Source organism: Ostrea edulis, chromosome 6 (genome assembly GCF_947568905.1).
Source record: "Ostrea edulis chromosome 6, xbOstEdul1.1, whole genome shotgun sequence".
Taxonomy (NCBI): Eukaryota; Metazoa; Mollusca; class Bivalvia; order Ostreida; family Ostreidae; genus Ostrea; species Ostrea edulis.
Window position 1 is genome coordinate 86,918,576 of NC_079169.1, and position 23,838 is coordinate 86,942,413.

The following is a 23,838-nucleotide window of genomic DNA, read 5'->3' on the forward strand; positions in this document are numbered from 1 at the left end:
ACATATCAAAAATATCTATATAAATTTGAAATAACGAATTTTAATTTTATTTCGAATCCAATTCGTTAATAAAATTTGTTATAACTAATTAGGCATTTCATGTAGTAATTTCTGAATTCATTATTTCAAAGTTGTGAATTTTACAAATCCACAGTTACGATTTTTACAAATTCGTTACGAATTTAATCTGTTACAACGAAGTTGAAAGTTTGAAATAATGAATCGGATTCTCATGTTTTCATTATTACAAATTATACATGTGATTTCAAACTTTCAACTTCGTTGTAACAGATTAAATTCGTTATAATTTGCAGTAATGAAAACATAAGATACTGAGGTTGGGGTTAAATGGAGAGGGGCCGCGCACCGGGTGAACACCGTGGGCTCGGGCGTTAGAAAGGTAGGACAACTTTCTGGTTTTGGAAAGGACAAGAATTGCTTTTATTAACTGTGCGTTTTAGCAGATTATTTTAATTCGTTTTAACAAATTAAAATCTGAATTCACCAATTCAAACATCTAAAATTTCAAATTATTTAATCTATTTTTACTAATTCTGCAGTTTGATATCACAGATTTTATAATCCGTTATTTGACAATTAGAAATAACTATTTCTAAAATTCGCGTTTTCATTAGTTGCACGTAATTTGTGATTAAATGTTACATATGGCTAATTGTAAATACGGTATTGCTTTCTGTTCATTTGTTGTGGTATTATTATATTATACACTGTACATTGTTTTGTATGCGTAAAAAGGTTCCTTTGAGGAAAAGTCTTCATTCAGAAGAAAGTGTATAATTAAATTCAAGCTAGAAGTCCGCTGCATTTCTCCCATGTCGTCTGCTTCTACACTGAGAACTATTGTGGAGATATGTCGTAAAAATGCCGCTGACTTGACCAGAAGCAGTGTTATAGAAAATAAAAGATGTCGTAAGCTGCTGCTGACTTGACCCTAAACAGTGTCTTCAGGGATTTTCCTTAACTAGAAGCAGTGAAGAATTATTCCTCCTCAGGAAGTACTAAGGAAAAATAAACCCGACATGATTCTCACATGAAGAATTAATCCAAATTTTCATATCCATGTACTTTTATAAATCAAAATTCATATCAAAGAATTTACAATTACCGGGTATATTGTAATGTCATGAAAATCTTCCATTTTAGTGTCAAAGGTACATGTACGTTTCTGTCTTAGAAACACGCAAACTCGTCGATATTCAAGTTCTTCAGTGCCTACATATGCGCACGCTACATATAGGAGACACCTTACATTTACTGTCTACATATCTCCCCGCGGGAAAAATTTCTCTGGAAACACAGCTCCATTCCCGCTGTACAGCTGCAGACTGCTGACGTCTTGAGCCGATAATCGGACTCGATAATCCCCAGTAGTGGTCCCTACCCACATCATTTGATGATCTCCAGTCGAGGTTCTGAAGGAGGAGGGTTGTTCATTTGATGTTCTAGTCCTTTATATTCGTCCACCAGTGAGTTTAGAGACTCCAAACTGTTGCTGAAATCTGCCATCTCCATACCTTCTATGGACGTGTAATGATGCACGTGAGCCTATCATAAATTCATACACAAGTCGTTTACATCATTTCCTACAAAGGTCTTAAAATTTCTCAAAATATTACAAACAGATGATCTAAAATTAAAACAATTCATAGTTCTCTGTGAATATCAGGTGTAAAACAGTGCCTATGTAAAAGTTCAATACAAAATCCTGTCAAATATTCGAACAACCTATAAACACTGCAACTTCACTTAGTGACGCAAATCCCAAATAGAAACAAAACTTAAAGGGGCATTAGCTGTAAAAGTGAATTTTCTCAAAATATCTCAATGGCATAGAAATATAAATCAATTATTAATAAAGACAGACATGTATATAATACACAGCAATTTTCATTGAATTCAATTTTTTGGTGACAGCTAAAGCCCCTTTAAGAGCGTACCTTTCTTTTGTACAGCCGGTTGAAGCGGTCCCGGAGATCACCGAATGTGTGGTGCACACAGGTGTTGTTGGCCAGGGTCAGGAGGGAGTAGTTCTGACCCACGGGCGGCACAGAACACAGACCAGTCTTCCATCCTTCGTTATTCCAGTGAATAAACTTTAGATTTGGCTTCAACCTGAGAAGAAAAAAATCCCTTCATGTAACCTCTGATATACAACATTCATATTAAAACTGAAAAAATAAAAGAACGTCTCTTGTTTAAGCTATATGAATATTATCATATGAATAAATGTATGTGCTTTTTTATCTTATATCAAACTACATGTATATATAAGTTCTCCACTTTATTCAATTTACCTCGATCAGATTCAAAAGTAATCAAGCTAATTTCCTATTTATTCATTCATTATCCAGGTCAGATAATAAATAATAAACTTAAAAATAATTATCACCACGTGATGTTTCCAGAAAGTAAAGAGCAATACATGACGAGCGAAAGCATGGACAGCCAGCAGGGTGTTGGATTAACATGTTATGTGATTAATTAAAAAAACAAGAGGCCCATGGGCCACATCGCTCACCTGAGAAAAGAGTGTTTATGTTTTAAACCCAACATGGCAGGTGTGACCAGAAAATCAATAGGGGGTCATACACGTTGTAAATACCGGTATGTGCATTAAGTGTGTAATTATAACAATTGAATGCCCTTCAGTCAAAGATTTTTGGTGCCAAGATTAATGATATTCACCAAGTTGTTCAAAAGGAATCGACGGCGAGTTTTCTTCTTCTTAATTTATAAATGTAGACAAAAATGAAATTATATCACTAGATTTATTTGGATGCAAAATTAACAAGAGCAGAAAAAATTGAAAATTTATCTACATTTTTTCCTATATATTCCCATGTAAAATTTCTTAAACACTCCTCCTTATATATTCCCATGTAAAAAAAAAAAAAATCAAAAAAAAAATCAAAAAAAAAATCGATCTTCTATGTGGCCCCAACCTTCGCCAGGGGACCATGAATTCCACAAATTTTAATCTGCACTACCTGATAATGCTTTTACATTAAAATGACTAATCATTACTATGCTCTTCTTGAGATGAAGATTTTTGAACATATATTTTTTTAAATATTTCAATGTCAAACTTTGAACCCCTATTGTGGCCCCTCCCTACCCCCTGGGGGCATGACTTGAACAAACTTGAATTTACACTACCTGAAGATGCTTCCATATAAATATGATTAATCACAGCTTTGCTATTCTTGAGAAGAAGATTTTTAAAGATTTTCCCTATATATTTCTGTGTAAAACTTTGATCCCCCCTTGGGGCCCCATCTTATCCCCGGGGGCCATGATTTTAACAAACTTGAATCTGCACTATGTCAGGAAGTTTTCATGTAAAAATCAGCTTTTCTGACTCAGTGGTTCTTGAGAAGAAGATTTTTAAAGATTTTTCCTATATATTTGTATGTAAAACTTTGATCCCCTATTGTGGCCCCATCCAACCTCCGGGGCCCATGATTTGAACAAACTTGAATCTGCATTATGTCAGGAAGCTTTCATGTAAATCTCAGTTTTTCTGGCTTAGTGGTTCTTGAGAAAAAGATTTTTAAAGTTTTTCCCTATATATTTGTGTGTAAAACATTGATCCACCCCTTGGGGCCCCATCTTATCCCCGGGGGCCATGATTTTAACAAACTTGAATCTGCACTATGTCAGAAAGTTTTCATGTAAAAATCAGCTTTTCTGGCTTAGTAGTTCTTGAGAAGAAGATTTTTAAAGATTTTTCCTATATATTTGTATGTAAAACTTTGATCCCCTATTGTGGCCCCATCCAACCCCAGGGGCCCATGATTTGAACAAACTTGAATCTGCATTATGTCAGGAAGCTTTCATGTAAATCTCAGCTTTTCTGGCTCAGTGGTTCTTGAGAAGAAGATTTTTAAAGTTTTTCCCTATATATTTGTATGTAAAACTTTGATCCCCTCTTGTGGCCCCATCCTACCACCGGGGGGCCATGATTTGAACAAACTTGAATCTGCAATATGTCAGGAAGCTTTCAGGTAAATTTCAGCTCTTCTGGCCCAGTGGTTCTTGAGAAGAAGATTTTTAAATGACCCCACCCTATTTTTGCATATTTGTGATTATCTCCCCTTTGAAAGGGACATGGCCCTTCATTTGAACAAACTTGAAAGCCCTTCACCCAAGGATGCTTTTGGCCATGTTAGGTTGAAATTGGCCCAGTGGTTCTGGAGAAGAAGTCGAAAATGTGAAAAGTTTACAGACAGACAGACGGACGGACAGACAGACAGACGGACGCCGGACAAAATGTGATCAGAATAGCTGACTTGAACCTTCGGTTCAGGTGAGCTAAAAACAAGAGGCCCAGGGGCCTTATAGGTCACCTGAGTATCATGTAACAACCTTCCAATGTTTGAATTAGGTTTGTGTTTAAATATAAGAATTTTACTTTTGGATGGAAGAAACATTGAATAGCTATGTGGTCAGCCCCGCCTTTGCACCAGAACCCCTGACCCAGGGGCATAAATTTCAGTTTTGAAAGAAGCATCCTTGATCATCATTATCATACTATTAGTTTGTCTACTTAATACCCAGCAGCAGAGGAGAAGATTTTCAAAGAAATAAAATGCATTTTCACTATAAGATCAATAGGGCCCCACCCTAATACCAGAACCCCTGACCCAGGGGCCATAAATTTCACAATTTTGAAAGAGGCATCCTTGCTCATCATAACCATGCTATTGATTTGTCAACTTAAATACCCAAGGACAGAGAAGAAGATTTTCAAAGAAATAATGCATTTTCACTATATGACTTATAAAGCCCCACCCTAGCACCAGAACCCCTGATCCAGGGGCCATGAATTTCACAAATTTTAACAAGAGGTACTGTGAGCAATGCTCACTAAGAATACCCCCCCCCCCCCCTTACCCCAATCTCCCAAAGGGTGTTGGTAATAGGTATAAACTACCTCTTTTCTGAGTGTTGCTACTTCGATGTCCAGTGCGCATGACCTTTGACCTTTTGACCCCAAAATCGATAGGGAACATCTTCATCCCATTAGTAATCCATATATATGATATGGTGACTGTAGGTGGAAAGGATAACGCTTTAGAGCCCGGAAACCATATTGCTACTTCAATGTCCAGTGCACTTGACCTTTGACCCCAAAATCGATAGGGAACATCTTCATCCCATGGGTAGTCCATATGTTTGATATGGTGACTGTAGGTGGAAAGGATAACGCTTTAGAGCCCGGAAACCATATTGCTACTTCAATGTCCAGTGCACTTGACCTTTGACCTTTTGACCCTAAAATCGATAGGGAACATCTTCATCCTATGGGTAGTCCATATGTATGATATGGTGACTGTAGGTGGAAAGGATAACACTTTAGAGCCCGGAAACCATATTGCTACTTCGATGTCCAGTGTGCTTGACCTTTGACCTTTTGACCCCAAAATCAATAGGGAACATCTTCATCCCATGGGTAGTCCATATATATGATATGGTGACGGTAGGTGGAAAGGATAATGCTTTCGAGCCCGGAAACCATTGCGTCTACAGACGGACGGACGGACAACCCGATTCCAGTATACCAGTATACAAGAGGCATCCTTGCTCATCATTACCATGCTATTAGTTTGTCTACTTAATACCCAGAGACAGAGAAGATTTTCAAAGAATTTCTACATTTTCACTATATGACCAATAGAGCCCCACCCTAACACAAGAACCCCTGCCCCAGGGGCCATGAATTTCACAATTTTGGTAGAGGGCTCAATGCTCATTATAATTATGCCCACAGTTTGGCTTCTTGATGTCCAGGAGTAAAGAAGAAGATTTTTTAAAATTACACTCATTTTGATGGTTTTTGCCCCACCCCTCAGGACCCAGGGGGGCAGGGACCACGAATTTCACAAATTTTGTTCCCCTTCACCCATAGATGCTATATGCCAAAATTGGTTGAAATTGGTTCAGGGGTTTCAGAGAAGAAGCTGAAAATGTTCAAATGTTAACGCACGACGACGGACAAAAACAGATAGCAATAGGTCACCTGAATGAATTCAGGTGACCTAAAAAGGTAGAAAAACACAGACATGGAATGGGGCAGGGAGAGCCACTTTAAGCGATGAAATTAAATTTCATGCTTAACATAAAGGCATATTTTAATAAACAAATCCTTTTCCTCCATGATGTCTCTAGTAATACTTTTCCTGTGTATACTTGCACACATCCATAAAAACGTCAATCCTTCAAAAATATGCATTTATTAGGATATCACCATTTTCCCTTCTATTGAATACACCAGTACTTCGTTAATACCAATTCATAATTTTTCGAAGTTGTGAGAAATTAACATTCATATAGTTTATCATACTGACCGGTCGCGGTGTATCAGTGTTAGAGCGTTTGCTTCGTAACCGGGAAGTCGTGAGTTCGAGCCCCGCTTGTGTCATGACCGCGTCAAACGTAAGAGTTAAACATAGGTAGGGATTACTCTCGGCATTTAGAAGTGAGAATCACGGGTCTTTCGGATATAACCTTAAAAACGGCAGGTGTTGGCACGTTAAAGAACCCTCACTGCTACGGCCGTAAGCGCTACGCTAAATGCCTAAAAGTGGTACTTAACCTACAACTGGTGACGTCTCAATATGAGTGAAATATTCTCAACGGGGCGTAAAACAATCAAAGTTTGGTCTAGTTTCCAACATCTAAAAAATGCCCAATGAGTAATTTATATGCCACAAAATAAATCTACACACATACAGGTATCAAACTGGACAAAAATAAAGCGGAAATAGAAATGTTAGATAAAAAAACGAGGGTGACTCCTGTCATACCTTTCTATATTCCTCCGCACATCCGAGATTTCCACATTCCCTCGGACCATTAGGGCGCACGCCAGATAAAGGCTGTGCTTCGGATCAGCCTTGATCAGCTGGTGGTCTCTAGAAAATGCATCCGAGAACATTTGGTCTAGTCTGAAATTAGATTACCTCACATATCCATCAAAACAGCAACATGTTATTGTTTCATATATATCTATTATAATCAATGTATAATATATCTATCACAATTAGTGTATAATATAAAGCAATATAATATAAACATATGAGATGACACAATAGCTGGATGTGATCGAAGTAACACAACCATTATCCTATTAATGGGTTGTGCCTTTTTGTTTTGAATGTTGGGGGGGGGGGGGGGGTTTGTTTGTTTTGTTTTTGGTGGGGTTTTTTCCCCATTATTATTATTGTTAATATCGTTTTTGTACATATACAGAATTTGAGAGCAACAACCTTGTTCTATAGCGAGATGAAATGTCTTTGTATAATAAAAGTCACCGAAGTACTTGCTCATACGAACACGTGCATAGGTCCTTTTTGTGGCTTTGTCTACCGTGCAATACATGTTTAGGAAGCTTCAAATATAATTAGCATCCCTGTTGTTCTATACAATATTTCAAGAGATTTTTTCACAAAGTTGCATATTGATATTTTTCCTTGCAACTCGTACAATGAGAACTTACTAATTTTCTAACTTTGTTTTCATTTTTTCGTGTATTAGCATATCTATGTGTGTATTTATATATACAATAAAATATGTTAAAATCAAAGACTTTCCTGTGTAAACTTTAATATGAACTCTTATAGTTTTCTACACTATAATGAAGATGCGTGTATACCCATTTCATAAATGTAGACTTAAATTTTTGATTTGTACAAGCTTGAAAACAATGAAAGAAAATGTTGGAAATGTAATTACTAGTACATCGTATAGGCCTATGTGTTTATATGACAAAGCTGCTTTATCATATAAATCTTCCCTATCAACATAGTATCCCTATCAACATAGTATGTAAAAAAAAAAAATTGTAAAAGTTTTGAGACTATCTCAAAATATATGACATGCGGTCCAAATTGAATCTTGAAATCATTTTCTATCATTCATTCGGATTCCTTGGCTTGTCAATTTACTCCTTTGCCAGTTAGTAGTAGTCAAAACTATATGGACCTTTAGCCTAGTTGTGCCTACAGATTGTATTATATGAACCTTTAGCCTAATTGAGCCTACAGATTGCACTATAAGGATCTTTAGCCCAATCAAGCCTACAGATTGTATTATATGAACCTTTAGCCTAGTTGAGCCTACAGATTGCACTATAAGGATCTTTAGCCCAATCAAGCCTACAGATTGTATTATATGAACCTTTAGCCTAGTTGAGCCTACAGATTGCACTATAAGGATCTTTAGCCCAATCAAGCCTACAGATTGTATTATATGGACCTTTAGCCTAGTTGAGCCTACAGATTGTGTTATATGGACCTTTAGCCTAGTTGAGCCTACAGATTGCGCTATATGGACCTTTAGCCTAGTTGAGCCTACAGATTGCGCTATATGGACCTTTAGCCTAGTTGACCCTACAGATAGTACTATATGGACCTTTAGCCTAGTTGAGTCTACAGATTGTATGTGTACCTTCTAGGAGGTAGATGAACATCAGAAAGAGAAAACAAAGGCGTCTGGCTGGATACCAGGTAATGGAGTCTGGGAAATGGAACCAGGTTCATCGTTATCTCATTCAGATCTACATTCAATGATCCCTCAAATCTTGCCGAGCTGTCAAGTACAAAAAAGATATGATGAATCAATTTTTATATAACTAAATAATTCTGTGCTTTCTGATTGGCCGAGCTCCAACAAACTAGACTATTCCAATCCATGTGTCTATAGATTGACTCTAGCATTGGATATTTACAACATCTGACCAAAATTTAATTGGAAATTCCCAAACTGATACGATTTTTTTTTTTTTTTGGTTCCTTCAATGAAAACTCGTGTTTTTTAATCACTTTTGACTGGGTCTTGCACTCTAGCTGTAAACAAAGCCTTACAGTCCATCATTCACCTAGCTCTCTAGGTGAAGGGAATATGTACTTCTCGGGAAACCAAGCATCCTATTGATCTAAAAAATGTTAATAATTGTAAATTATGTTAATTAATTTGTATAATTATGGTGGACATTAAAGTGAATTTAGACCTGGTCATGTTGAGGAGCAGGTTAGCTACAATGTTGTTCATGCTGTCGAACGGTCTCTCGTCAGACGGTTTGGACACTCCGCCTTCTCCTTCTGTTATGGCACTGCCGGCCTTGATCCCGCTGGCGGTGTACACCCGTTTGCCCAGTTTGGCTGAGGGGACAGACTGGCTAATTTTGTTGACGATGTCGACAAGAGCCTGATTCTCTATTGGTAAAACACAGTCCGCCTTTTCTGTCAACTCGCGCATGGCTAGAACGCTGTTATACGGTGACGTCACAACGTCGTCCTCGGATGACGGATACACAGCTGTAACAAATCTGAAAAGGAACGCCCATGGGTCACAATGCTCGCTTAAATCACACACATCTTACAAATTTAAACTTCATAAGGAGCATAATGGTAACACAATAACCATGACTAGACAAAAGTGCTCTTATGCTTTCATATTGTTAAATAAATATACAACAATGTATGCAATGAAAAGAGATTGTTTCTACATATCTAAGCATGTTACCTGTTGAGGCTATTCTAAATTTTTGAGAACACAATATGAAGATACACCATGTGAAGCTTCATATAAGTTCAGTGCCCATGAAAGAGAGTTGATCCTACCTTATTTTTACATGCATGATATTTTTTTCCCTTCAAATCCATTTTCTCTTGGAAGGGAGTGTGGATGTTAAATACATAATCAAGAGTACCGCAAACGGTACAATTTACGCCCGTCGGATAGTGAAATTCAACCTAGAAGCATATTGCGCACGCTGAATTGATACAACACACTTTCTGAATAGAAAAGTCTTAAAGTGGGTCATGCTGCACCAATCCATCTGACATGTGAACTGATTATGCATCAAAATTTTACTGAGAGTGAGGTTGTGACAAATGTTGGTGCAGTATCTATTTATGATGATAAAAAGTCCAGGAAACCATTTGATCTACTTTTAGCCCTAAAGTAGGTCATGGTGCACCAATACGTCGGTTTCGAGATATGTCCGAGTTATTTCCCTTTGCAGAACTCTCGTACTTAGTAAGGTGCAAAACAACTTGTTTACACGCGGGAGTGGGACAGATATTCATCACTGAATAAGTGAATCTGCACAGTAAGTTTATCCTACGCAGTTTTATCACCCAATTTCGACTGATACACAAACTAAGTAAATGATACACTCTCTAAGTAAGTATTCAAGAAGTAATTAAATACTAAGAATTCTTATTATATCACGTTATTTTGTTGCTCCTAGCTATCATATCCAGGACATTGCTTGGAAATATAACATTGTATTTATGTTTCCACTTTAGTAAAACATTTCTTTTGACAGTATTTTACATTTCCTACAACAAGTATTTAATAAGAAGTCGGTTTTTATACCTTTTATCGTCTTTCTCACTGACTGTGGTACCACTCTGTCCCACCAAAGCATTCAAAGTTCCACTAAATGCACCTCCTACATAGGAGAGCTCTAATCTCAAAACTGGCGTATTTAGTTGAAATGTTTGAAATGTGAACTGATTATGTATTTCTCTGAAAGGGAGGTTGTGATTAAATTTCAGAGCAATACCTGTCACCATACCAAAAAAAAAAAAAAATCTGGAAAACTGTTTGACCTACTTCTACCCCTAAAGTACTGTAGGTCATGGTGCGCCAATCCAGCTGAAATGTTAACTGCACTTGTCTTCCTCCGAGAGGAAACCTTTGACTAAATATTAGGGCAATATCTGTATCCGTAATGGAAAAAAAAACTCAGAAAACTGTCTGACCTAATTTTAGTCCAAAAGTAGGCCAAGGATGGACCAATCCAGCTGAAATGCAAACTTAACTTGTATTCCTCTGAGAGGAAAATCAGGGCAATATCTGTATCCGTAACGATAAAAAGGCCTGGAAAAACTGTTTGCCCTATTTTGTCCAAAAAGTAGGTCAAGAATAGACCAGTTCAGCTGAAATGCAAAATGAACTTGTATTCCTCTGAGAGGAAGCCTTTGACTAAATATCAGGGCAATATCTGTATCTCTAATGAAAAAAGCCCGGAAAACTGTTTGACCTATTTTTAGCTCAAAAGTAGGTGAAAGATGTACCAATCCAGCTGAAATGCAAACTGAACTTGTATTCCTCCGAGAGGAAGCCTATGACTAAATATCAGGGCAATATCTGTATCCATAATCAAAAACAGCCCGTAAAACTATTTGACCTACTTTTAGTCCTAATGTAGGTCACGGACGGACGGACCAATCCAGCTGAAATGCAAACTAAACTTTGACCTACTTATAGCCCTAAAGTCAAGGACGGACCAATCCAGCTGAAATGCAAACTCATTCTTACAATTCTTGAGGGAGATACTGTCACCAAATTTCAAAGTTGTACATGCATCCGTTACGGAAAAAAGTCTGGAAAACAAGACCCGGGACGGACAGACGGATGACCAGCCAGCCGGACAGACGCACGGACAGAGCCATAACATTATACGTCTAATGACGGGCGTATAAAAATTACCGAGTCCTCTTTGCTTGAGGTTTATAGTTGTGGTCAGGGTAAGCTGAGAATGCAATTATAGTTTTCTTCATTCAGAAATATATGAGCGTAAAATAATAAAAGAATTACAGTGTTTTAAAATTTTCATTAATCGTGAAATTTTGTGTGAAAAGAGCCACTGGTCCTTCAACACAGGATGACAACATACCTGTACACATCAGGATACTCATCAGCTAAAAGGTTTAGGATGAAAGTCCCTACTCCGGACCCCGTACCTGAAACGACGAAAATGTAAAACGTGATTCAATGTGCCAGTGTACATGTAGGCCTAGTCTAATATAAATATTTTACAGCAAATCCAAAAAATAAGTTCTTTTTAAAGCCAGATATCGGTGTCAGTTTTGATGGTGAATTATTCAATAAATTTTTTGACCAGAAATCAAAATTAAAAATGTATCATTTCACTTTTCCACCTTTAGAATAGTCTCTGTTTCACTAAAGAAGACTCCGACACTGTAAGTAAAACGAAAGGCGCCGGGAGGGACACTAGGTGGGGGGGGGGGGGGGGGGGATAATTAATTTTTTCAGATCTTATAAATGCTCTCGACTACTTTAGCTGTCAGGTCCACTTAACTTGATATAACTTCTCAATAACCTTGTAGGCCTATACCAAGATTTAATAGAAGCTCTCTCTCTCTCTCTCTCTCTCTCTCTCTCTCTCTCTCTCTCTCTCTCTCTCTTTAAATTTTGCCGAGAAGTATTCTGACGGCTTCAAGTTACACCTACCTAGAGTTATCGTTCTTCGGTGTAAGGAACGATAACTCTGGGTATTTCCTACGGGGGAGGTTAGCGGAAGAACGTAAAGGTGTTGCAAACAAACATGGACACGGATCCAAAATTTCGTCCAGTTTCGGCGATGAGTTTAAGGACAAAAATCCGTGAGGACCACTTGACTTGCGCAATCTGTATGGGACCCTTTGATAAACCCAAAGCCCTGCCGTGTTTACATTCATTCTGCCAAGGGTGTCTGACAGATTTTATTGTGAGTCGTGGTTATGAATCTTCTGGTCAGTTTCCTTGCCCCGTATGCCAGAAAGCAACCATAATTCCACCCGGAGGAGTGGGGGGATTTCCGGACAATTATGTGTTGTCCAGCCTTTTGGACACTGTAGACAAGAGACCAGCTGTCCCCCCACGCCCTAAAGGAAGCCCAGCCGATGGAAGTTCTAGAAATAGTATGTAGTTCGAATTTCCTTTACACATGAATCACCATCGTCATGTTCATGTATGTCACGCTTCTAGCATCAGTTCATTAGTCATCAAGTTACTTTTATATAGTTTATTCCTAGATTTTACCAATGTAATACAAGATGAAAGTGTATGGCGGTTTAAAACTGGATAGAGAGGGTATTGTGTTAAAACTCTTGGGTGCTGAAATTTCCAAGTACCTCAGGGACTTGTCAGTTTTATTTTATATAGGTATGTTCCAGTATATCTGTATAAAAGGGATCTATTGAACAAGTCCCTGTATATTATCTGGTAAAATCAACATGGAAATCTTGCTTCTAACAGATTTTGGTAACTACTGACATAAATATATATATTAGTTCTGTTGAGTAGTTAGTGAGTGACATAAATATATATATTAGTTCTGTTGAGTAGTTAGTGAGAGTGCTTGGCTAATGATCAGGTTGGGAACACTTCCCCTATAGCGAGATATTCTCGCTAAAACATGATCATCCCTCTCTAGCGAGAGTAAATATATCCCATACAACCGAGAAAAACACCCATGGAGTACATCTCTTCGAGTTTCATGTGAAAAGAAGAAAAAGTGCTAAAATGTTTGATACATCTGCAAATTATATGAATCAAAACAAAAACACTCACGATGTGCATTGGATTTCACACTGCTTCTCTCTTACGCAGCAACTTTCGATATGCAATTTCTTGACTATGTTGTCAATTTCACAGAAACAATTCGCATCATGTTGAGTGTATGTCGCACTTATTCAGCGTTGCACAGGATTTGGCATTATTTTCAATAAAGACACCAAAACACTTGCTTATGGTAATGTTTATTTCTCGCTAAAGAGGAATAATCACATTTTAGCGAGAATATCTCGCTACAGGGGAAGTGTTCCCAACCTGATGATCTGATGATGATACCGGATTGGGCTAATTGAAAGCAATCCTAGAATAATCCCCACTAAGGAACTTTTAACACATTTAGTTCAGTCAGGTTTATTAGATATAATTGTCATGAGATTTGACTTTACTGTGTATATGGACAATGGACAATACATCTCTTCAAATACCGCTGTTCAGTCAATTATCCAAATGCTTCTGAGGGGATACAGATTATCATAAGTATTGAGATGTATGATCATTATTGTAAATTTTATATTTCTGACAAGTTTAAAAAGATATCTTTAAAAATGTTGTTGAAATAATATGGTTGTGCATTGTTTGTTTGTAGTCTCTCCAGTCCCTGGAGGTCTGTACCCCCAGGCCCCGACAGGAAATCCAATGAACACAATACCAGCCTCTACAACATACGTCCCTTGCAGTGAGAATCTTCTTTTGAGATTTGGTCAACTTGGAGCTACTATCGCTGATTTCATGAAGCCATATGGACTGGCCGTGGGAAAGAATGGGGAGTATGTGGTCACAGACCTGGCAGGAAGTCGAGTTTTAGTGTACGCAAATGCCGGTGAATTGATTGGGCGCTTTAGCTGTGACTGTAAAATAAGCGGGGTAACAATGACTCGTGATAATTTGATTCTTCTGGCTATAAATGGAGCAGGTTCTGCAATAATGAGAATCTACAATATGGATGGTCATGTCCTTCAAACAGTTGGGGATTTCTATCGTTTTGATAAACCCAGTGGAATAGCTCAAACATCCAAAAGTCAAACTATTATTTCCAACCTTGAAGGCAATAACATTTATGTCTTTACCGACCAGAACAAAATGTCTTTGAAGTTTGGATGGCACGGTTCCGGAGACAAACACTTCAATGGACCTAACTTTGTAGCAGTGGACAGCAAAGACAACATCATTGTCAGTGACTCAGGAAATAATTGTGTTAAGGTCTTTGACACTGCAGGAAATTTTAAGAGGAAGTTTGGCAATCTGTCTTGTCCCATGGGAATTGCTGTGGATAAGCGTGACAATATCATTGTGGCAGATGCCGGGAATTTCCGAGTGCAAATGTTTGACAATCACTGCAACTATCTAAGGTGTCTGGTTGAAAACACTGACGACATTCAGTCTGATGTGAAGCCATTAAATGTTGCCGTTACACCTGCAGGAAATGTGGCGGTTTTACTTCGGGGAACACAATTTGCAGAAATTCGAGTATACAAGTGCCCTTTATAGTCAATGATTTCGTTTTGCAGAAATCCGAATCTACGCGTGCCCTTCATAGTCATTGATTTCGTACATTGTTAATGCTCTACCTTCAAACAATGTACATGTATCACTGTTATTTTGTTATGTTGTATAAATAATATATGAGGCATGCATTAAATTTACCTAATACATTGGACTGAATTGCTTTACAGAAGATCTGATACCTGTGTGCCTATCAAGAGAATGCATTGCCATTGACACTAGGCATTAAATTTATTTTGTGAACTCTGTTTTCATTAATAAATGATTAAGTTTTGGTATAATAATTATACATGCAAATACTATAATGTAGATGTACTACTCATAATTTTTGTGGGTTTTTTGTTGTTGCTAGCATTGCAGAAAATCTGTGATTGGTGTATTATTTAGGGATACATTCTTTGGTTCTGTATGAACAGCAATAAATGTTGAATATATATCACTTAAAGACCCAATTTTACATTAACACCCCCAAATTTTACCTCTATCATGATCAATGATAAGCCACCTGTCAATCAAACTTTTAACAATAGATATCAGGGGGAGTGACATCTGCAGAGACTGTGGTCTGCAGCTACCCAAGAGATGTGTTTTTATAACAATGGTGCTCAACAATTATCTGTATTTCTTAAATCTTAAGGAAGTCCAGGATATTTGAATTTTGATAGCATTGACCTGTCCACAACTGGTATTTTCTCACAATTCATTTTTTTTTTTTTAAGTCCCCTGAACAATGTAATTTTAATATTGTAGTTTTTTCCCCCTCTATATGCATGCATTATAAAATTGCACAATCAGAAATCAACAATAATTTGCACATTACTTTCTAAAACCTATATAACTTAGTGAAATAATTTCTGTTAATAATTTATGATAGCTTTATATTTATAAAAAGAAATTATTCATTGAGCCAATGAATGAGAATAAGAGAGAGAGGAAGTCGGAAGGGGGGGGGGGGGTAGACTGTGTGTCAGCTGTTAGAGATAAGACCATTATGCAAACAAGATGACCACAGAAACTCTGCAGAAGGCCCTGAGACAGGTCATCTGTACATGTATATCGAAAGTATACACAACACCCTGATCTCTTGGCCATTTTAAAGACCCAAAAATAATACAGTAGGGTTTCTTCACGGATACAGATCACTGGATGTGTTAGCTCATATATGGTCCTTGTTATTTACCTGGTAAAGAGATATATCCAGAGTATACACGACACCCTGATCTCTTGGCCTGCAGGTAAAGTGCATTAAATGTTCTTCAAAATATGCTATGATGTTGTTTACAATTTGGTATAAATTAAAATAAATGTATATATCCCATCTTCCCAAGCTACAAGTCCAATACATAACTTCAGAGATATCTGCTCTTCTGAATTAATGCACCAAACTGGATAAAATGTAAGGAAAAAGTCCTCCATTATTTACTTGTGTTGGTGCAAAGCCTCATCCTAGACTATGAATCTTACCCCCTCAGTGGAATTTTCCAATCCCACACTCGTACTCGTGAAGCATTCTATCAGTCTCGCTCTAGGGCCTGAAGCCAGCGGTCATGAATTTTACAGATTTGATAGAAGGCCCAATGCTCATCAAAATCATGCAAACAGTTTGTCTCCTTGCCGTCCAGAAGTAAATAAAATTTTGTAGGATATACTGGTAATCCATTTTGAATATAAGACCAACTTGTATATACATGTAGCTCCAGACCCTGGGATATGAACCCAAGGGTCATGAATTTCAGTTTTGGTAAAGGGCTCATTGCTTTATAAGCATGCTAATAGGTTGACTGCTTGATGTCTAGGAGTAAAAATGATTTTTGAGTACTACATTAATTTTATTGTTTTGGCCACACTTATCAAGAAATTTTGTTCCTCTTGATCCATAGCTCTTATATATCAAAATTGGTTCAGCTGTTCTAAAGAAGAAGCTGAAATTGTTTAAAAGTTTACAAATGACTCATGAGGATTGACAACGGACTTGATCACCATCTACCAACTGAAAGTGGGCATTGGATTAACATACCAAGGTCGTGTATATATATTAAACACAACAAAACTTACCTCCCCCCATCGAATGCAGGACAAAGAAACACTGAAGACAGTCACAATATTCAGCCGCTCGTCGGATGATGTCCGTTAGTTCTTCTTTATACTGTGTACCATACATTTTGTGTCCTACTGCCCTAGATATGTATATATAAAAGCAAAATCTAGGATCAGTATAATTATCTATGATGTATAATCTGTGTTCAGGCGTAATTACTGTATACTGTACAGTAGATGTAATTATATATCAGTACATGTAGTTTGGAGCCTTTATGCAGTCAGAAGTTTAATATAACATCAAAATTTCAATATGATTTTGTAACTTATGCACAACAATGTGACAACATGTATCTTTAACAAAATGTACTGTGAGCAATGCTCACTAAGAATACCCCCCGCTTACCCCAATCTCCCAAAGGGTGTTATTGATAGGTATAAATTACCTCTTTCCTGAGTGTCATATGGTATGCCTTTGTAGAAGAAAATGGAAGATATAGTCCGAACACAAATCCGTGGCATAAACCTATAATTTTGACCTTAAGATCAAAGGTCAAGGTCATAAAGAGGTCATGAATGTACATGACACATAGTCTCATGGTGATACACCCATGTCTTATGGTATGACTATGTCAAAACCCTATAATCAATTTTGACCTTGAGGTCAAAGTCATATAGAGGTCATGAAGGTACTCGACACATTGTCTCATGGTGACACTCATGTGTCAAATATGATATGCCTATGTCAAAGAACAAAGAAGTCATGGCCCTGACACGAATTCATTGTAAAAACTTTTAATTTTGACCTTGAGGTCAAGGTCATATAGAGGTCATGAAGGTACTCGACACATCGTCTCATGGTGATCTACCTGTGTGCCAAATATGGTATGCCTAAGTCAAAGAACAAAGAAGTTATGGCCCGGACACGAATCTGCACAGACAGACAGACAGAGTGATTCCTATATACCCCCCAGAACTTCATTCGGGGGGTATAAATATAGCAAAACACCAATTCACAATTATTCAAATAATCCATGACCTACACTAAACTTTGAATACATAATATGTGTAATTACACCAGTACAGTACTTGTATGCTGCTATGGCAAATCTCACAAGACCATTAAATTTCATTTATTTTATGTAGAATTGCTTCATATTCATGTGTTGACAAATGTTCTCATGGTATGAGGAAAAATGGTATATATATGTACAATGAATGTATTTCATAATAGATTATTTTCTCCTGCTTGTGGAGGATTTAAATTAACAACAGAAGTCAATTAAAAATTCCATCATTTTGCTAAATTCTTGGTAATAAATTTCACTTCAGGACAGATTGATGAGTTAAATCATCACTGCTAGCAGTGCACATGAAAGGAGAAAATTTCATGTTAAAGAAATGCAGATTATCTGATAAATCTGTTTTGAAGTACTGGTATATCAAAAATTTTCATTTCCTTTTGTGCATGGCACATAATACCAGATTCTCTTCAAACTGAAGGGACACCTAGAGAGACCTACCAGTTGTTCCCAGAGCCTGAGACATCTGTGATGAGCTGCTGAAAATCAAACACCTCCCTCAATGGGCCCTTAGTCATCTCACTGACGACACCCTCCTCCATGTCTACCAAAATGGCCTACAGACACATGTAAATAGAGATCATGTATAATAGATCAAGGGATACTTCTTCATTATTGTAAGGGAGTATACATTTACACTTTGAATCTAAAATGAAACATACATATGCATGCTAACTTCAGATATGCTTATTTTAGTAGGATTCACATTTTAGTGCCTTTGGCACAGGCACCTGAAGTATGGATATTACCCCCCCCCCCCTTTTTTTGATAATTTTTTTTTGGTGGCAATAATTTCTCTGAAATGTGTGAATTTCCGGTCTATCTCATCCCTCTTTCGATTCATGTAATCGTTTCACGGTTTTTGTAAGCTTTAGAGATTGGCCTTCTACCGGTATAATGAAATACATTGTGTATTTTATTATCATTCACACATTTCAGAGAAATTATTGCCACTAAAAAAAATTATCAAAGGGGGGGGGGGGGGGGTAGTAATATCAATACTTCAGGTGCCTGTGATTTAAGGTTGCACTAAAATATGAAAATCTCTATTTATATATCAAACACAGAACCAGATCTAAATCATGAGTATGCAATACAATACATTTGTATGATTCTGATCTTAATGCACAAAATTTTAAATATGTGAAGATAAGTAAAAATACAGAACTATAGAAAGACTCTGGTAACTACACTGCAAAGTTGGAGCATGAAACTGATAAACTGTAGTTAGTGACTCTACACCTACCCTTGCTTTCAGGGATTTAATCTTTCCTTGCCCTTGTCCCAATGGTATATCTGATGGGTTTTCATAACGAGAATCAACATTTCTGAAAAAGCTCCCAACAGATTCATCATACACCCCATTCTGTACAAGAAAAAAAAATTCAAATCTAAATCGTTTCCTGATACATGCTTGCCAATTTAGAAAAAGGAAGTATATTTAAGAATTTTACATAACTTTTGTAGTAGGGAACTTGTACTTACTTTATTGACAGAGGCATGCTCGCGTAATGCTAAATCCCAAAACCTGCATCCAATTTGATTTCCACATTGACCAACTGTACAAAATTGAAGGATGATATATGTATGGCATGCCAAATTCACAAAAATGAGCTAAACATAGTTTCACAGTTGATAAATTAGGTTTATCGACTGTAAACTATAGTTTACGGACCATGAACTATAGTTAACGATTCGTTAACTATAGTTTTCATCCGTAAAACTATATTTAACGGTTGTAAACTATAGTTTACAAATGCTAATCCAAGTTTATCTGTCTTTAAATAAACGTTAACAATAGATTTTGCTGATAAATACAGATTCACATTTGTAAACTATAATTTACATTCATGAACTATAGTTCACAATTGTTAATCCTAGTTTCACAAATTGTGATACTATATTTATCAGATAAACTATGTTTAACATTCGTTAATTATAGTTTTTGATTGTAAACTATAGCTAACTGCCATTTTTACTCATAAACTATATTAAACAAAACTGTGTTTATCACTTTTTTGTGAATTTGGCGCATTAAATGACTATAAACTATATCTTACAAACCGTAAACTATCATTTACATTCGTTAATAATAGTTTAGACTTGTAAACCGTAGTTTACAATCGTGAAACCGTATTTATCAGATAAACTATGTTTTGCAATCGCTAATGATTGTTTTCATTGTTAATTATAGTTTACGCTTTTGAAACATAGATTATCTGTTAACTATGGTTTACAGATGTGAAATATAGATTAATGTCATTAACTATAGTTTATGGTCCATAAACTATCGTTTACAGTCGACAAACCTAGTTTATCAACTGTGAAACTATGTTTAGCTCATTTTTGTGAATTTGGCGTGCCATATATATGACTAGTCAGTGATTTTTTAAAGGCCCATTTTGGGTCCGAATTTCGGCCCTTTCCCCTCCTAAAAATTGCCAATTTTTTCCCAATTTAGCTTGCATTTTCCCCAATAATAAAAATATGAAAGGAAAACGTATTTGAATAAAGTAAACATCAATGTGAATGATATACATAAGATTTAACAAAAAGTTATGGCAATGATGATTTGGACATAAAAGTTGAAAATTTTAGAAGGTTAAAGAAAATTAGATGTGTAAAATAAAGATAATAGAGGGCGAAGCCCTCTCACGGCCCGAAGGGCCGTGAGAGCGGAGCTCTCCCTATAGGTAACACGTATATACATGTTTAAAAGGAAAATATAGGAAAACAATGAAAAATTAAACCATACCTATGGAACTTGAAAATTGTGGTACTAATGGCGTCGATTCGAATACTATCGCGTGGACATGTATTTCTCCATTTTGAATCTCGTCTACCCTAGTTCACGTCGTTAAGATGTTACAAAAATTTCTTAAAAGCATGTAAATCTTATTTTTTTAATCATATATAATCACTCCACCATTAACGCCATGTTTGTTGTTGTGGTTCAGACGCTATGTTTGTAAATTTGCTAAAATACGACGCTGAATATGACGTCACAATGTACTGTTTACATCAGTTGCGTTATATTTCCCGCGTTCAATATATAGGCGGATCAAATCCTGCTAACTTCGGGTTGTTTTTGTTCTGTTCTGGATATAGATACTAATGCCAAATTTTTTTTTGCTTCGCCCTCAAACACGGTCACGCCGTAAAACATATTATAATGTTTGATATGATTTCAAAACTTATTTACGATAAAATTGACTTTTCCCAATCTGACTGAAATGTCGACAATTTTTCCCAATTCGAAAGCCACAGGACCCTTGTAAAAAATGTAGAAAAATCACTGCTAGTACAAGAATGCATTATTATTTTTTCTTCTTCTGATCATAGGGACTGGAAATTAATGCAAAATATAGTTGTGCATGATCTGTTGAACTTATGCTGTGAGGCCTTTCAACGTAAAAATCCAGATGCACATAAAGAAATCATTCAAATGGTCAACACCTTCCTTTTCATCAACTTTACCAACAAAGTATTGATCAAGTACGCAAATCATTGCAAGCTGTATAAATTACTTCTTAAAGAAACTGTTCAAAATTTGCTACCCACCAAAACTTTCGTGACAATATTTAAAGCATAATGGACGAATTATGGAGATCTGATGATGCATATTCTACCTACATACATGTAGCCTTGTCTACATTAATTTCCAGTGTCCTTCCTCTTAACAATAACGATATTGCAAATTCATGAATGTATATCATTACCAAAAGTTTGACGATTCTGTCAAAATCATATCAAAGTTAAATAAAAGTTGTGAATTTTACTAGAGACGACAAAATTACCTTGAACGACAATCGACTGAGTCATTTCGCGCTGTTGTGGTGAGTTACGATCAATGTTTAGGGATGTTTCTTTTTCTGCAACAATTGGCACTATTACTTTAAAGCGCAAGACAGACTACACACTTGAATGTTAAGTAACCGTACGTAAAATATTCGCACGAAACAATTTTTGTACGGAAGCCGATAGGTGCCAGGGTATAGAATTAATATTTATTTAACTGGCGGCCGCCGCCAATTAATTTAACTGGCGGCCGCAACTTATTATCTGGCGGCCGCCACTTATTTTAAAACCGTAATTGTAATTGTAATTAAAAGATTTATATAGCGCCCTATCAACATTAGTTCTCTAAAGCGCTTTACAAATGTGAAAGAAAAGATAATATAAAATCGATGTGCACATACATGTAAATAAAATATTCATAGTCTCAGAATTAAAATGCATAAATATTAATATTAATATATAGCGATATGATATGATTACCCTAATAACATATGAAGCAATTTAAAACAACCCTTAGGAATAATTAAATACATAAAAAGGACATAGGCATAATATCAAACAGCAGGGGGTTTTTTGGGGGGGGGGGGGGGGGTTGTTAACAGCACTGTAAGATCTGTATGTAAACTTTCCCTAAGGGTTTTGAAAAAAGACAATAGAGTCTCGGACCCAGGACTGAGCCTTGCGGTACACCACATTCGAGGAGACAACACAGGCACTTGTTTCTGTAAATGACTTATGACCTCTGTATACTAATAACAACACAAGGTAACTAGCTTCAAATGACACAGAATGGCACCCCCTGAGAATGTCGAACTTTTGAGCCTCCAGGGAATATGCGATGCTAATGTATTTACTACCGTTGTATTGTACAATCATTCAACTTAAAAACTATGTATGACATGACTGCATTCATTGCCTCTTATCGCCGAAAACTGCAACAAAAAATGGATTTTCCGTTTTATACCACGAAGTGCTATGTACTGATACCGCACAGAATATGTGAGCGATTTCGACTGGCTAGCACGCTCTTCTAAAATTACGTTTGGAATTCTTTAGAATTATTTATAGAAAGATAGAGCATCAAATAACAGGCAAAAGGGTGATTTTACTGGTGACCATTAACCACAATTGATCTTATTTCATATAATTTAGTTACTAACATTAGGGGGGAAATGCTACAAAAAATAAAGGGGACTCCATCCCCCCATATTTTTTTCCACAGACACCTGATAACTATAATCCCCCCTTCTGATTTTTTTTTTTGCGGTGACAATGCCTCCAAAATGTGTGGATTCCTTGTCTCTCTCTACCCAATTTCGATTGATGTAGTTGTTTCACGCTTTTCACAAGCTTTAGAGATTGGCCTTCTACTGGACTGGTATAATATAGAATATACTTATTATAAACAGTATAAGGTATTCAAGGCTTACAAAAAAGCAAGTTTACGATTACATAAATCGAAATTAGGATGGAATAGACGGGGAATCCACACATTTCGGAGAAATAATCGCCGCCCCAAAAAATCAGAAAGGGGGAGGGGGTGTCCATACTTCAGATGCCTGTGAATTTTTCCATATCGGGACAGATCCGTAATATTAGGGATGCGGGGAGGGGGTTCGTCGGAGAAGTTGCACATGGCTTGTTTAAATTTCGTGACAGAGAATGATAAAAATATGATAGTCATGATAAAGACCTTTAGAACCTTAATTAGTGTGTGCATGGGGGTGAGGGGGGGGGGGGGTGTTATAGTGTTCGTCGATGCTGTCTCAATTTTTCCCCTCAGGCTGGGAGGGGTCATTCTTTGCTCCAGGGCTTCAATTCATAACTTTCAAGCTTACATGCATTAATATCTTCTCATTCACTACTACAAAGTACTATCAAAAATAGTGGAGGGGCCATTCTCGCAATATATCTTCATTTGCATGCATGAAAATAACAGTTAATGTTAAGGGTTGGCCAGTCGCCTCCGAAAAACATTGATATGTGCCTGCAGCGTTCTTGGTACTTATGGTGGGTTTCATAAAAC

General features: G+C 36.8%; 2 protein-coding genes across 3 annotated transcripts; one reads left to right on the plus strand and one right to left on the minus strand.

The window, feature by feature from the left end:
* Positions 1-1,068: 1,068 nt before the first annotated feature.
* LOC125645556 (tubulin epsilon chain-like) lies at positions 1,069-21,951 on the minus strand. The gene is made up of 11 exons (XM_048871143.2): positions 21,812-21,951; positions 19,500-19,573; positions 19,261-19,380; positions 18,456-18,571; positions 16,951-17,072; positions 11,711-11,777; positions 9,032-9,349; positions 8,470-8,610; positions 6,828-6,968; positions 1,959-2,133; positions 1,069-1,566 (listed from the first exon to the last, which is right to left on the minus strand). The coding sequence occupies exons 1-11, from the start codon at positions 21,834-21,836 to the stop codon at positions 1,408-1,410; spliced, it is 1,458 nt and encodes a 485-aa protein (XP_048727100.2). The 5' UTR covers positions 21,837-21,951; the 3' UTR covers positions 1,069-1,407.
* On the plus strand, positions 12,310-15,220 carry LOC125645559 (tripartite motif-containing protein 2-like). Of its 2 annotated transcripts, none has more exons than XM_048871151.2 (2): positions 12,310-12,737; positions 13,979-15,220. In XM_048871151.2, exons 1-2 carry the CDS (start codon positions 12,383-12,385, stop codon positions 14,878-14,880), a joined length of 1,257 nt encoding a protein of 418 aa, XP_048727108.2. In that variant the 5' UTR covers positions 12,310-12,382; the 3' UTR covers positions 14,881-15,220. The 2 variants fall into 2 exon arrangements, with proteins under 2 accessions (XP_048727108.2, XP_048727109.1); XM_048871152.2 differs by lacking the exon at positions 12,310-12,737 and adding an exon at positions 12,822-12,981.
* Positions 21,952-23,838: the final 1,887 nt, after the last annotated feature.